This window comes from Arachis stenosperma, chromosome 8, assembly GCF_014773155.1.
Source record: "Arachis stenosperma cultivar V10309 chromosome 8, arast.V10309.gnm1.PFL2, whole genome shotgun sequence".
Taxonomy (NCBI): Eukaryota; Viridiplantae; Streptophyta; class Magnoliopsida; order Fabales; family Fabaceae; genus Arachis; species Arachis stenosperma.
In genome coordinates this window covers 53,155,860-53,171,860 of record NC_080384.1, presented here as the reverse complement: position 1 = coordinate 53,171,860, position 16,001 = coordinate 53,155,860, and the positions used below count along the sequence as shown (strand labels likewise).

General features: G+C 32.4%; 1 protein-coding gene across 8 annotated transcripts; it reads right to left on the bottom strand.

The window, feature by feature from the left end:
- Positions 1-10,462: 10,462 nt before the first annotated feature.
- Positions 10,463-14,496, bottom strand: LOC130944684 (adenylate kinase 4-like). Of its 8 annotated transcripts, XM_057873140.1 has the most exons (9): positions 13,847-14,483; positions 13,615-13,763; positions 12,712-12,816; positions 12,426-12,496; positions 12,225-12,343; positions 11,949-12,116; positions 11,758-11,847; positions 11,559-11,645; positions 10,463-11,092 (listed from the first exon to the last, which is right to left on the bottom strand). In XM_057873140.1, exons 5-9 carry the CDS (start codon positions 12,294-12,296, stop codon positions 11,063-11,065), a joined length of 447 nt encoding a protein of 148 aa, XP_057729123.1. In that variant the 5' UTR covers positions 12,297-12,343; positions 12,426-12,496; positions 12,712-12,816; positions 13,615-13,763; positions 13,847-14,483; the 3' UTR covers positions 10,463-11,062. The 8 variants fall into 8 exon arrangements, 5 of the variants coding, with proteins under 5 accessions (XP_057729123.1, XP_057729122.1, XP_057729124.1 ...); XM_057873139.1 differs by lacking the exon at positions 12,712-12,816; XM_057873141.1 differs by lacking the exons at positions 12,712-12,816; positions 13,615-13,763.
- Between the last annotated feature and the right edge of the window lie 1,505 nt (positions 14,497-16,001).

Here is a 16,001-nt window from a genome sequence, read left to right as displayed (position 1 = left end):
ATTGTTAGGTATGTTGTATTTGGTGCTTAATGTTGCAATGGATTAGTTAATTAACATGAATTTGTTTAACTTGTCGGTTCTTGATTGTTAATTTGCTTCAAAATGTGTTGTTGTCAATAACTTTTGACTAACCAAGTACAAAGTTGTAGAGTTATATTTTGTTAGTATTTTACTATGAAAAAAGTAATTAGTATGAGTAATAATAAATGCCAGTGCTCTGTATGTGACTTCTGTGGTACTGCTTACGCTTGTTACAGTCACCTGTGTTTCAAGTCAGAATCCTAAAAGGAACAATTTTTGTAGCCATTTGTTCAGCTATGCTTAGCAGGGATTGTCATGATAGAGATTACTTTGGAAATAGAGGTTAGGCAGTCGCTGGTTTCAGAATAGAATCTCAGCATAAGGCCAACTTGACTAGAAGATTAAATTTGTTCCAGTTCTATTAGGATAATATATATGGACTATAATGTTAGTGCCGTATGTTCTTTATTTTTTAATATGAATGAAGACCATAAATCCAGGGTAAGTGAAATATAGAGGGAGAGTATTTGAGTTGAATTTATATTTAAATCCGATAGTGGTAGCAATAAGTAATTTTTTTTGCTCTGAAATTGGCCAATAGTGTAGTTTGTTGCTTTGTTATGGGTGTTATTGGTGAACAAGTACGTTGGAAATGTAGTAAAGCAGCATATGTTTTATAAAATAAACTAGAAATAAGATACTAACAATATTAAGAAAAGAATGTCGTTTTCTCATTAAATGTACTCATTATTAGTTTTATCTTTTTCATTGATAGGGAGTAAGAATGAAAAAAAAAAACCCTTTAATGTGATTCAGGTTTTTTGTATGATACAAGCTTTGTATAGAATTGTTGTACTTACAGAAATCTAATTTATTGGCCGTATCCCTTTAGTAGTAGCAGTAAGTATAATTTTAAAATTAGGAGATCAAATCTTTAATTTATAATTACTCGTAATTTTTTAAAAAGTTAACAATATTTTTTATATTAAAATTTTTTTGTGCGGTTTAGTTATTCTGTTTGTTGTTATGATTTTATTAATCTTTTCAATTAAATTTTTATAAATTAAAAGTTTATGATTGAATTTTTATATTACATAAATATTATAAATTAAGTTTTTTTAAGCTATTTTTTGTTAAAAAATACAAGTATTTTTTAAAATTTTATTTTTATAATTGATGTAAAATGCATTATGAAATATTTTAGTATTATGTGTTTTTAGCTAAAAAACTAACTACTAAATGTGTAATTACAAATTTTTATTTAACATAATTACAATCCAACCATAACTTTTTAAACTATATGAATTTTATTAGAAATTTAATAAAATTACAAGAACCAATAAAATAATTTATAATTTTATTATAATTAATTTATTAGTATTCATTAAATGAATATTTGAAAAAATAAAATTAAATAAATTTATACCAAAATAATGTTTGTTAAACATAAAAAAATAAAATAAAATTAGATAACAATTTAATAATCATATATATAAAGAACTAGAAATGTTGAGATGTGGGGAGGGGCCCACCCCATGATTCTGTCATTGGGCAGCACTACGTACCACTATTCACTAGCTATACTTGTCGTGATTAAGTGCATGAAATTTTACTATAAATTTGCTAATTGTGAATCCTAATGCATAGTGAGAGCTGATCTTCTTTGACTTTTGAAAATTTTGCGATGGAACCTTTAAAGATATGCCATGGATCTGCCTTCACTCAAGAAGCTAAGCTGTTTACGTATTAATCTCAAAGTGTCCATTAGAACTTCATGAATTATAGTTATAATAATATATTCTAATTTATTTTCTCCATCTGCGTAGGAATCAACGTCTCAACTCCGAAGAGTTTGTGGTCTCTGCGAAGGTTGCATCAGTGCTATATTATCTTCTGTTCAAGACAATCATGTTTTGAACTGCATGTTTGAGAATGCTGCTGGTGGGGCGTGCAGTTCCAATTTGCATATACCCAACCAAGATCATGAGGTACTCCATGGTAGTCCAGCCATAGTTGCTGCAACCCTGCCGGACAGGTAACAGCACCGCCTATTATGGGGAGGAGGCTCTTCCATTCACCAACGCTAACACGTTATGGATCAGAACCTCCTAAGCGGTCGAGAGTTGGTTCAAGCAACAAGGCATCTCGTGTAAGATTGGTTCATTGTATGAATCATAGTTGTTACCTCCATGTTAACGCATGTGGCTTGTGATTTATGTTTTTCTCTGTTTTATGCAGAAAAATTGTAACTTGTAAGCCAAGGTTTAAGGTGACTTTTGACATGGACTTCAGCTGCGAAGAAGCTCTGTTGTTTAACTTGTCTTCTAAGGGTTATGAACTTCTTGGAAATATGTTACGATCCATCTCCCAATATCTATGTGGACATGAACACGCATCTCAGCCTGGCATCCACATCTAGTCTCCGATTTTGGCTCACATTTACGTTGACTGCTCTCGTCATAAGATTTCATCTCTCTAAACCCCTGTCTCTTGAACCTACTGTGCTTCTGTGAGAGGCCAATAGGTGAAGGGCTTTACTTTCAGTTGGGATTGCATTTGAAACATTTGATAGCTTCCAAAGTACAACAGAAGGTTAATGAAGTAATATACTTTGTCCTGAATGGACACATTTTCATTAAACTGTTCATAATTCCTATGTTGCTGTAACAGGTTGAGTTTTTAATAGTCTCGTTTGTATACTTACAAAGCAGGTTTTTAGGCAAAGCCTTTTTCTTCCTAAACTCAAGGCTCGAACTGGTTTTTTGGTCTTTTGCTTAATTCGTTTGAGCAATATATAAAGTTTGCTTTTTTTTTTTAGCGATTTACACATAATTTGGAATTCAAATCTGAAAATATTGTTTATTGAGTTTTGCAAAGAATTTATAATGGATGAATGTTTTGTACCTTTGTTGGGTTACCGAGTTAGCATTTCTATGCATGCCCAAATGTTGCTAGAGAAATTTTTCGGGTTTGTTGTTATCCTTAATTTGGGAAGAATATTATTAACAAAAATATTCCTTTTCTCGTTGCTTTTATAAGTAATTTTCAACGACTGAAGTATTTTTCCTTGGATATAATCTATTATATTCATGTTTGAATTTTTTTTTTCGTTCAAATTAATTGGCAAGAAGTCAAATTGTGCTATTTTCAATGTTTATCGAGCTTGCACTAACCCAAGTCTGATTCAAATATTCCAGGACACTGAGGATAATGTTAAAGCTTCATTGCGCTACTTGACTTGGCTTTCCCAGTAAGAATCACCAAATCCTAGTTCATTCTTCTTTTGGAAAAGGGGCCAGAATTGCTTACGTATGCTAATGTCGTGGATATCTTATTGGCAACCCACAAAATTTTTCTATGGTCTTCTCAGATTTTTTAAAGTTATGTCTATGAACTCATTTCAGGATTGTTTTGGAAGATTACATGACAGAGGCAAAGAAGTACCTAAACCGATCAAAACTTTGACTAAGCTTTTTCCAAATAAAGTTACAATTCATACGCCACAGTTATATGCAGTGGATTGGCTATATTATTGTATTTTTTATTTCTTTATTTGTTTTGTGTTTTTCGTTATAATATATCCATGTTATGCTTTTTGTAGGATGAGGCACTTCTAGCATCTTGGAAGCAGCAACTTGATCGAGATGTTGAGACTCTCAAAATCAAAGGAAATTTGCATCAATTGCGCTCTGTAAGTAATCCTGTATGTGATTGTAATTTTAGTTTAAACTACACATTTAACCATGTTGTACTGTGTAGTGATGTAAATATTTTATTATGAAATTATCAACTGATTTGTCTAATTTTATTTGCAGGTTTTGTAAGTAATCCTGTATGTGATTGTAATTTTAATTTAAACTACACATTTAACACTTTCATTTTTAAGTGTCTGATCCTTAATGCACATGGTCTGAAGTCCTTCACACTCCACTCCACAACGGCTCAAAACCTACAAATAAAATTAACGTTCTGGCACTGCTACATAACTTAAAGATTTCTTGTTTAAATCTCTGCCCTATTACATGATGTTTGCTATACTGCAGATGCAGTAAAGATAGTTGGTTGGGCTTTGAGCCATCACCTCATGCAGAATTCTGATGCTGATCCTGATGCAAAGCTTGTTCTATCTTGTGAGAGGTAATTTAGTGCTTTCTACACGTTATATGATGTATACTCAATTTTAAGATTCTAGCCTTCATAGTTGTTAACTTGTACTTATTAATTATTGTTATTTTACCAGCATCCAGTATGGTATTGAGATCTTACAGTCTATCCAGAATGAGTCAAATAGCTTAAAAGAAGTCTCTTAAGGTGATTGTTATGAAGTTTTGCTACTTAAATTGTACTTTTATCTATCTGTGCTGGTAGTCTGTTCCCACTTTATTTAGAAATAAAGGCAGCACGGTACACAGGAATCCTGCCTTATCTTAGGGTCTGGGGAAGGGCCGCGGTGTAATGTACGTAGTCTAATTTAGAATCTAGCAATTTATGAACACTTGATTCTGAATCATCCCCCTTTGATGATATTGGAGCTCTTGAAAATGTCAAGGATACGCTGAAGGAGTTAGTGATGCTTCCTTTACAAAGGCCAGAGCTCTTTTGCAAAGGGCAATTAATCAAGGTTTACCTTACAGATTGAAATGCATTCTGTTGCTTAACTTGTATTTTTGCTATAAATGTCTGTTTGAAGTTTAGAGTTATCATTGGTCCTATTATTTCTTGCTTTTTCTTCAGTTGAATTGCTGATTGGTTGATGTATGACGCCTTTAATGCCCTTCTCCTTTTCCTACCCTCAAAGAAGAGAGGAAAAGAGGAGAGAAGCGGGTGTTGTGAAGAATATGCTGACTTGATTTTTGTGATTCCTTAATTTTGGCAAGAATGTTGCTTGTTTGTGTTAGAATTTACTCCCTTCCTTCACCTTCCCAAATTATCGGTCGTTTTGGAAAACTTGGTATCTTCAAAACTCTATCTGGATTCAATTTTGGGATGGAGGGAGTATCATGAAAACTAAAAGCAACTTTGGAGAATTAGGATATTTTTGGAGTTTCTCTTCTAGTAATATTGAAATACGACTTTATTTTTGTAAAAAAATTAATATTAAAGTCGGTGATATTTTCCCACATGAAATTAGAAACTGTTCTGATTACTTGCCTCGAATGACCTTTTTGTGCAGCCGTGCAAGGGCATCTTATTATTCGGGCCCCGTGGAACAGGCACTTTACTAATGGTTTTGAGTTTGATTCCCTTATTATTTGTGTGTTGCTTCAAGTCAAGCCTAGAACCAGTTGTAGCATGTATGCAGGCTGTGCTATGTCTCATGTTCAACCAGGGAGTGAGTAATGTAGTGTATTATACTTTGATTTTTTTTTTGTTGGTTTGTGTGCTGCTCTTGGCTTAGTTGATTTGTGATGTGGTATGTTTTGTTAGTCTTGATTATATTCTTCTCACTTCCCTTATGCTGGGACCTTAGTGAGTGACTTACTTATTGAAAGAAAAAAGTGATAACTTTTGCTCCATGTATTTAGTAGGGCTAATAATACTCTTTGTTATGGGCATTTTGTCTGACATATATTCTGTTATACTGGAATAGTCTTATAATTGCAACATTAAGGCCTCCATATCATGTGGAACCTCTGTGATTTTAGGATTTTCAATGTCATGGGGTATGTTTGTATAATCCTTTGCTTCTCTCTAATTTTTGTGATTCTTACTATGATCTTTTCTTGATTTAGTTTCTTTGAAGGCCTAAATGGTTGCCTTATGTTGTCAGTTTTTTACTATTATTTTGCACACCAAATAACATAAAAATAGAGAAATTTTTGAACTAATTTATTTTTATTTTTACACATTGGGTCCAAATTGTATTTTGTCCAACTTTTTAATTGTTAGTTGTTCATAGAAATTAGATGTAACAAGATTTTACTTTTTTTTTTCAAGAAAGAAACTGATTGTGAAGCATGTGAACTGATTTTGTAAATGTTAGTTGCTCAAAAATAATATATTTCACTCTAAAACTGAGGTTGCTATGGGGCACTGTATTTATGATTTTGGATCTGATTCCCTTATTTTTCATTTACTTTTTTTTACCTTAACCAAGGTCTCCTCCTCTGGATTCTCATAAAATCTATAAATTAACATAAATTAAGTTCCTTTTTTCTCTTTGCTTTTGTAAGTGTATGTTGTATTATTTTATGTAGTAACTTTATAACTCGAGTGAGGTACTGATGTTACTGTTTGCTATATCTACAGTTTATGGATATAATGATTCTAATTTGGTGTTATGTGTGATAATTAATACGTGAACGAAGAGCTTGTCTAATTTCATTCTAAAACTGTTTTGGTTTTTGATGAGTTAATTTGCTCCTATAGTATGTATGTCACATACGCAAAAGGCAAGTTGGTTTGTATTTTGTGAATTTTATTTTATGAATGTTGTTTTGAGATGCAACCAAATCAATAGAGTAGAAGTTGTCAAATACATAAATTTAAGGAGCTGATTGTGAAGGTTGCAAACAATATTGTAAATGTTGGTTAAGGTATCTTTTTCCCTAGATTGGACAGTACTCAAAAACCAATTTGATCACATTAAATCATGAAATCCCAGAGATAGCCTTTATTGGTTCCACAAGAGTATTAAGTACATAGTCAAATTTTGGTAACTATTCAAGTGCCAACTTTGATATTTACTATTAAATGTTTAATTCACTTTCTCATTTTTTTTATACATAAATTTAAGTTAACCAATGTCAAATGCGCACCTACTTTTGGCATACCTTCAAAGGGAAAAAAATATTACGAGTAACAGTTTAGTCTAGACTCTAGAATGTAAAAAATTTGAATGTTTCTAGGCTAATCTTAGTTTTCTTGATGTCACTAGGCTAATCTCTGTTAATACTTTATATTATTCCAGCTTTATCTGATGATGATTATAATACTTTTTGTTTCCATGTGTCTATGAATCATTATTATTACAAAGTTTCTATAGAGGTAGTGCATGATGTAGTGTTTTGTAGATAAAAAGGCTCAAAATCTTCATCCTAGAGCGCATGTTGTCTAGCTAATGAGTATCATAGAGTGATACAGGACTTGAAAGTTTGGGTATAAAGTGCTTTTATGAATTGTTTAATCTTGCAGGCAATTGTTGATATTCATGTTTTTTAATTGGGGCTTTTATGTTTATTTCTTAAACGGAGTTGCTACATCATTCAATTATTAGATACATTGAACTAGATTTTTTCTAATTGGGCAGGTTTATATGCTTTTATTGAGATTAATTCTGAAGTTATCTGGTTGATGTCGATAAAGTACTTTTCATAGAACGGATTTCCTCTATTGATTTCCTCTATTTCTTATAGTTAACCCAATTCCCTGTTTTTATATCCTCTAAAGGAAAAAGGGGATTATTTTAGTGAATTTTTCTACAGAACCTCCATTTTCAATTCCATTCTTGATATCATGGATCCTTGATAGTTTCTATCCCCAAGTGATGAGCAGATAAATTTGTATGATAGCAATAATAAATTTGAGATAAAATGGCGTTGCATTGAATTGTGAAAAATTGTAAAATGATATATTGGTTTCTTAGTGTTGGTGATGAGTGATGATGCAATCGCTTATTTCTTGAAAAATATGTGTAACTAATTTTTATATAATCACTATGAAACTGTCGGCATTCAAATAATCACATATTGATACCAAGAAAATGTAGTTGTATGATAAATATACAATTTATATAGACCTATATTCGCTAGCAAGAGTGAAGGTAGATGCATCATGTTCTCCTTCTTGATCTATACCAATAATTTTCTTTCTGTTTGGGTTGCTTTTTGAAATTGAAAGAAGTCCTACATTTCATACTTATGTTATCTTCTTTTGATCAATTGTAAAACCATCAGCTGATAATCTAATACTTTATTACACCACACTTGGCTAGACTCTTTTTTTTCATTGTTTAATGATGATTTCTTTCTTTATGAACAGTTCTACTCTCAGCTTGCTACCTTGGCCTAACCAAGTTTGGCCTTCAGTTTCTGCAGATGCCTCAGCATAGATGCTTGAGAAATAAAAGGTAATTTGTAACCATTATTATTACATAACAGAAGATTGTATTACCTAGCGAGTATAAGTTCAGCAAAATATTATTGATTTCTTATCACTATAATTCTCTCTCTTTCCTAAGGTTAAGTATTTCAATAGAAAGTTAAATTTGATTTTGTTAGCCATGAAAGATGAAATTATCCTATCCAAAGCTAATATATATAATTTTTAGATCACAGTCATGAAAATTCACAAAACTTATTCATCTGATCCAAATTTGTAAAAAGAGTAATTTTTACTTCTGGGTTTGTTATTTTACTTAAGATCCCGAGGTTAGGACTTAAAATATTTTTCCTTAAAAATGCATACGTTTTACACTGACGAAAGGTACTAATGCACCAAAAAACAAAATACGTCGATTTTTGTCATGTCAGTGTTTCAATTCCACAATTTTCACAACACATTTTTCTTTTAATACTAGCTTGGAGGTTTCCTGTCATTTCTTATTTCCTTAGAGTTAAAAATTAGAGGAAGTACCTTATATTTTCCTTAATAGAGTTAGAACTATACTCAAAAGTAGAAAGAAAAGGATAATTTACTCATCAAATGCTTTACAAACATATTTTATTTGTTGAAGCTATCATTTATTTTTGCTAGACTTTTATGTATGCCAGTTCTTTTTAAATTTTATGATTTTGTTTGTACGGTTGATTCTTCAAATTATGTCGAGAACCAAGCCTTTTGGTATCCAGATTTGAACTTACTGTACAAGAAAACCCTAATAAACCCTAAAAACCCTAGAAAACCCTAGATAATCCTAGAAGAATCTAGAAAATCCTAGAAGACCCTAGAAAACCCTAGAAGACCCTAGAAAACCTAGATAACCCTAGAAAACTCTAGAAAACTCTAAAAAACCCTAGAAAACCCTACTGTGCTTCTACGAGAGGCCAACAGGTGAAGGACTTTACTTTCAGTTGGGGTTGCTTTTGAAAAATTTGATAGTCTCCAAAGTACAACAGAAGGGTAATGAAATAATATACTTTGTCCCGAATGGACACATTTTTATTAAACTGTTCATAATTCCTATATTGCTGTAACAGGTTGAGTTTTAGTAATCTAGTTTGTATACTTACAAATCAGGTTTTTAGACAGAGCCTTTTTCTTCCTAAATTCAAGGCTCGAACTGGGTATTTGGTCTTTTGTTTAATTCGATTGAGCAACATATAAAGTTTTTTTTTTTATTTTAAGCGATTTACACATAATTTGGAATTCAAATCTGAAAATATTGTTTATTGAGTTTTGCAAAGAATTTATAATGGACGAATGTTTTGTACCTTTGTTGGGTTTCAATGCATTCCCAAATGTTACTAGAGAACTTTCAGGTTTGTTGCTATTCTTAATTTGGGAAGAATATTATTAACAAAAATATTCCCTTTCTCACTGCTTTTATAAGTAATTTGCAACTACTGAAGTATTTTTTCTTGGATATAATCTATTGTATTTATGTTTGAATTTTTTTTCGTTCAAATTAATTGGCAAGAAGTCAATTTGTGGTATTTTCAATATTTATCGAGTTTGCACTAATCCGAGTCTGATTCAAATATTCTAGGACACTGAGGATAATGTTAAAGCTTCATTGGTTAGTAATATGGCATTGTATATTTTTTTTATGGACAATTTGAGTTTTTTGTATAGCATAAAAAGATCTTTTAATATCATCCTTTTTTTCCCTCAACAAATTCTCAGTATTAATTGTTGCATTTTTTAAAGTTTTAACTTCTATTTTTTGTTTAGGGGACTACTCAAATAAAGATGTTTATTTCATCTTTTATTAAAGATATTTTCATGTTGCATTTTAATTAGTTTCTGCATAATTTATTCGGTGTTCCTCATCACATATTATTAAATTCCTTAAAATATTTTCTGTTCAAAAACAATAAAAAACATTTAAATTGGACTAAAATAAAAAAGGTAATAGATTAACTATTAGATTTTTTTTTAAAATTATTTATATAAAAATATGTCACTCTCATATATATAAAATAAGTTCAAGTCTCTTAAATTTTTTACAAATAAAAAATAATTAATTTATATGCGTGCGATATATAAAATAATTACTATATTATTATTACATTATAGATTAAAATTTACTAATTTAAATTTGTTTTCTTTTTTAATATAAGCATTAGAAATGAATAAAATTTTTATAACTAGATGTAATTTAACAAAATATATATAATATTAATTAATTTTAAAAAAATTCTGAAAAAAAAAGTAAACATAAAAAGTGTTTATAGAAGTAAATATGTTTAAAAATAAATTTTTTTAATTTATTTCTTTTACGGATATATTTGATATCTGATCCAAACATAAAAAGTGCAGGTATCGAATTCGATCTGATGAGTTTAGTGCGAATTGTATCGAAATTTTAGTCATATCTGATTTGTCAATATCCTTAACAATAATAATTAAAAAAATATATATAGTGAACAGTTGATTCTGAATCAGTAAAAGTTGATTCTGAATCAGTAAAAGAAATAGATAAATAAATAATCTAAACCTATTCATTACAGTAAAATCTGTAAATTAGTAATCCTTTTTCTTCTATTTCCTTTTCTTTATTATTGTTGTTGTTATTGTCTTTATTTATGAGTATTTGGGTGGTTAGGAGGGATTTTAGAGATGTTAAAACTTGGGTTCGTGTGAAAACTTGGAAGGAAAGCACGAGCCAACAGCTATGTTTATACATCTCTTAGACGGTTAATCCACGATTTCGTTGGAGATTTTTCAAGACACCAGTTCAGCTGATTTTCGGGGAGATTAGGGTCTCCGTGGTATAGGTTAGAATCCAAAAAAGTAGCGTTCTCTAATCCGGAAGATTCGACCTTGTCTGTGGTGTTTTGAGTAGGATCGCCCGGAGAATGACTTGCTAAGCGCTTCACCCTTCGTCAGATTGAATGACCACGGTCAATGGCGTTCATTCAGTAGCAGAGGAGATCAATGATCACGAGCAGTGGCTTTGATCACTTACAGCCTGCCATAGAAGAAGATCATTTACAAACAAAGAAGACAGTCGTAACAGAGTTCATTCAGAAAGACAAAGTAACTCCGACTCTCAACTCTATTCCTATTATTGCTTTCAATTCTACTACAAAGTACAAACTCCATATATGACATATAATCATTCAAGGTTTACCTAATATAATTCAACAACTTCTCATCGGCCTGACTAAGACCTGTAAGACAACTATAGCTTGCTTTTGTGTTTGATATATCTAAAGACTATATATTTATATTTACAGTTTTCAAAAAATAAAAAAATTTTAAAAAACATTTAATGTAAAATTTTTTAAATTGAATTATATTTATTAAAATTGAAAATTTTAATATATATTAATTAATTTTCAGAAAATATTTTAAAATACAAAATTAGCAAAATAAGTTTTCAACGGCAAAACAATTATGTATCATGCTCAATAGGATCCCTAAGAAGAAAGCACCTTCTCAACTTCAGCTGTCACCTCTTTGGGAGGCTTCTCAGCACGAAGATTAGCAACCATACCCTTCTTTGCATAGTAATCAATAACCTGCATATCCAATAAACAAATTTATTTGTAGAATGTGTCAAAGTATAAACAAAGATTAAATATATCATTCATTATTTAAAACCAAAAATAACATTAGCATTCAAAATCATACTGGTTCGGTTTGTTTGTGGAATGCCTCCAATCTTGATTTAAGAACAGCTGCAGTATCATCCTTACGTTGAATAAGAGGTTCGCCAGTAATCTAAAAATTTTAAACAATTCGACAAAAGCTTTTGAATAAGCTTAAATCTCATAAATGTCTATAAATTATATTTAAACATATAACACGAGATTCAAACTTACATCATCAACCCCAGGAGTTTTAGGAGGAGCGTATTTTGTATGGTACGTTCTGCCACTGGATGGGTGTATCCATCTACCGGTAATTCGCTCCTCTAAGATTGCATCATCAATGGCAAAATTGAGCACTTTATCAACTTTGCCTCCTCGCTTTTCTAGCATCTCATCAAGCTGCAAGCAAAGTAAGACAAACAAATGAAGCCCAACATAGCATGGTCTAAAATGATAAATTTATAAACTGAGCATGTAACTAAAAACGTAAGGACAGCAAAATAAAACCTTTTGTGCTTGAACAATAGTTCTTGGAAAACCATCAAGAATGAAACCTTTCTGACAAGATGGTTTCTTCATTGCTTCGTCTATAATGCCAACAACCAAGTCATCAGATACAAGTTCCCCTGAAATTTCATCAAATGATATTAGTTAAACAATGTATGTAAAATCTAAATTTACACAACGGATAGTAAATAATGTACTTACCTTATCCATAGCTTCTTTTGCCTTGACACAAAGTGGAGTTTTAGCTGCCACTGCTGCTCTTAGCATATCACCTGTAGCCAAGTGGCACAAGCAGTACTCATTGTCACAGCCCAAAATGAGCAATGACGGGCGTTTAGGAAAAAGAGTTCCCTAGCAAGCCTAACAGATTCGAATATAAGATAAATAAAAAAGTTACAAATAATTTTTTGATAAATTTACACTTTCTAGAATGAATAATTTACATAATTTAACAAAAATAAAATAAATAAATATAGATGGATCCTGCCTGTGACATATGAAGCAGATGACGTCTAAGAACTCAACAAGGAATAGAACACATTGCAGATCATTACTCTTGAATAGAAAGGCTCACATAATCAAATACTTATTCCTGAAAAATATTTTTTTAAAAAGGGGTGAGTTTTGCAACTCAGTGACTAGACAGTACATCTATAATTCACATGAGACCATCTAAACATTATTATGAAAATAATTTTAGTTAGAAAATAATAATTTATATAAATAAGTGAATCAATAAGGGAGTTCTCATACAGAAGTCAAATCAAATAGTCCACACTTGAGCGGCTCCACCTCTAAGGGTAGCCCTTTCCTCTAGTGTGTCCGTACGGAATAACAGATCCAACGTGTGGCCTACACGTTAGGCTAGCAACGCCCCTGCTAGCTGAGGTCTGAGCCAGATGCATCTAGGTTAACGTCATAACCGCCGTTAACTACGGTTTTCTAATACGAGCCTCCCAAACCAATTCAAAACATATAATTTCAAATACAACCAATCTTTGATCTTTCAAATATATACAGTATCAAATCAAATCAAATAATACTTTCTTATCAAAAATCCTTTTCAATCATATAAAATGTCAAATATACTTTACAAACTCATAGTATATGAGTGAGTATTCACAATACTTTAATGTTTCAAAAGCACATATTCAATAAAATCGAATATTCTAAAATAATACAAAACTTCATCAAACATATATATAGTCTCATGTGCAGATTAAAAATTCGAATTTCACAAAAATAATATTTATTTATAATAAATCCATTATTAAAATCAAATTCAAATCCTTTGTTAATAACTTGTAAGTATAGTCATAATTTCAAGCAGCATATATCAAAATAATTATAGATGTAAAGCCAAATAATTATAAATGTAAAGCCTACTCACAACTTAGTCTCAAAGAACTGAAGATATCAAACCCGGGGTACCAAACTAAAGGGTACGAAAGAGCGAAAAATTTGGACGGAGGCAGCAAAAGCTCCAATAGGCAAGCAAAACAGCGAACAAAGGCACAACCGAACAGAAGTGACGAACGGCTAAAAGCAAAGCAACAACGACGACATCAACAACTGTGGTAAAACAGTAGTGGAAACGGAAACAAAACAGAACAACCACTAACCAGGCTAGAACGGTGGTGAAACAGAACTGGAAGAGGTGTGAAACCCTTCCTACGACGTTTTCAAAGGGCAAGGATAATGGCGGAACCAGTGGAGGAAGAATGGAGGAGAAAGCACGGCTGGATAGGACAGCAACTTTTCGACGAGTTCTCCTCCGGCGGCGACCCAGCAGCTCAGCGACGAGCTCCTTCAGTGACGACGGCAACCACCACGACAACCCCAACAGCGACGGCAGCGTCACTGCTCGATCTCTCTTTCCTCTGGTGTGCAACGGCGGCTTGGCGAGTTCGATGGGGTTGCGGCAGAGCGTGGTGGCGGCGACGACTACGCGACGGCGACTTGGCAAGTGCGGTGACGGCGGCGACGAGGCCCACCAGCGCCGCTGCATCTTCTCCTTTCTCTCTCTCTCGGATATAACTCTCTCAGATCTCCCTCTCTTCTCATGTCAACAGCAGCGGCGACGGTGGCAGTAACACCCACTGCGCCGCCTCCCTCTTCTCTTTTCCCTTCACTGGTCTCCCTTCACCTCTGCTCTCACCCTTTCCTTCTTCCCCTCTTCCTTTCTTTTTTTTTTTCCTTTCATTCCCAGCTGCTACTGTTAGGGGTGTGTGTGTGTGTTGCTGAAAAGAAAGGGGGCTAGGGTTTCTTTGGGGTAAAGGGATAATTGGGTAGGGTTAGGATTTGGTAAAAGAAATAAGGGTAGTATAGGAATTTTGATAAAATTGGAGGGTTGGATAGTAATAAAAGAAATCAAATGTAAAAGATTTTTTAAAAAAATTCAGGACATTACATTCTACTCTCCTTACAAAAATTTTCGTCCTCGAAAATTGATATAAGATGGAAAAGATCTATACCAGCTTTACTTTTGCACACCTTATAAAAAAAAAAACAAATAGTTTCAGCATATACAATTTCAAATACCATATGGCATGAATATAAGAAAAAAAATGTGAAGCGAAATAGAAGCCAGAAAATAGGCCTGATGCAAAAGATTACACGATTTTATCACACTATTAAACATTAGAAAGAAGTGTAAAGTGATGCAAAAGTTACAAAGTAGGTTTGTGTCAAAAAGACGTGGTTAACATTCACACACACCCTTGTTCCCTTGATAAGACAACACATATAGCGCTCTTCAACTTGTACCAAAATCTCCTTAACTTTCTCCTCAGATAACTCCCACTTCATAATTTCCTTATTCTGTTGCCCATATATAATATATCCATGGTAGCAACCGGTCTCACATCAAGACTTAGGATTTCAACTTTCTAAACTTCAGCATAACTTATCTTCACAACTTCTTGTAACGTTGTACACTTACAAGTTTCACATTCCGCGTCCACAATTCATGTTCCATAGAACTAACGTATCGCTGGCTATATCTAGTAATCGCATGTAACTTCGAAACAAGTTCGAATTTACTCAATGGGATACAAAAACTAGGAAGAAAACAAACATCGCGGACAGTGTTCGAAAGAATTCAGAAGGATGCGTAGGATCGCAACTAAGCAAGGATATACAGAAACAGTGAAACATGCCAAAAAGAGAATCAATCGCATCTTAGCAAGGAAATATAAATCAAGAAACTTTGATAGAACAATAAAGAAAAAGATGGTGTATAAAGTCAAAACAAATTTATGTTGAATCGAAGAAGTACGAAGTTCACAAGAAATGACCACTAAAGTCAATGGCAATATTCACAAAGATTTAAGAGAATGATTAGGAACACAATCAAATAGGAGATCCATCAACAATGGGTAAAACTAAGAGAGAATCATTAAAAGCATAAATGCTGTCACGTCAAATAAATTTAAGTTGAAACAAAAGATGCAGGGTTTATAAATTGAAGATTAATAGGGGGGTTAGGGCAAAGGGTTTTTTTTTTTTTCCTCAAGAATTTTAAAGGATACCTAGGTGCACAATCACGCAAGGATATGCATGAGCAAATGGAATGTGGTTGAAAGAGAATCGAGTTGTATTCGAAGGAGAAAAAAAAATTTCCAGAGTGAAGGTCTCCTATAAAGTTAATACAGGAATAAGTGATGCATTACAAATAAGCAGGCTCAAACAACATAAGGAAGTTACTTGGGCCATATAAGGAAGTGCAGGCAAGATCTAGGACTATCTTATCAAAAATTCAAAGAATGATTAGGGACA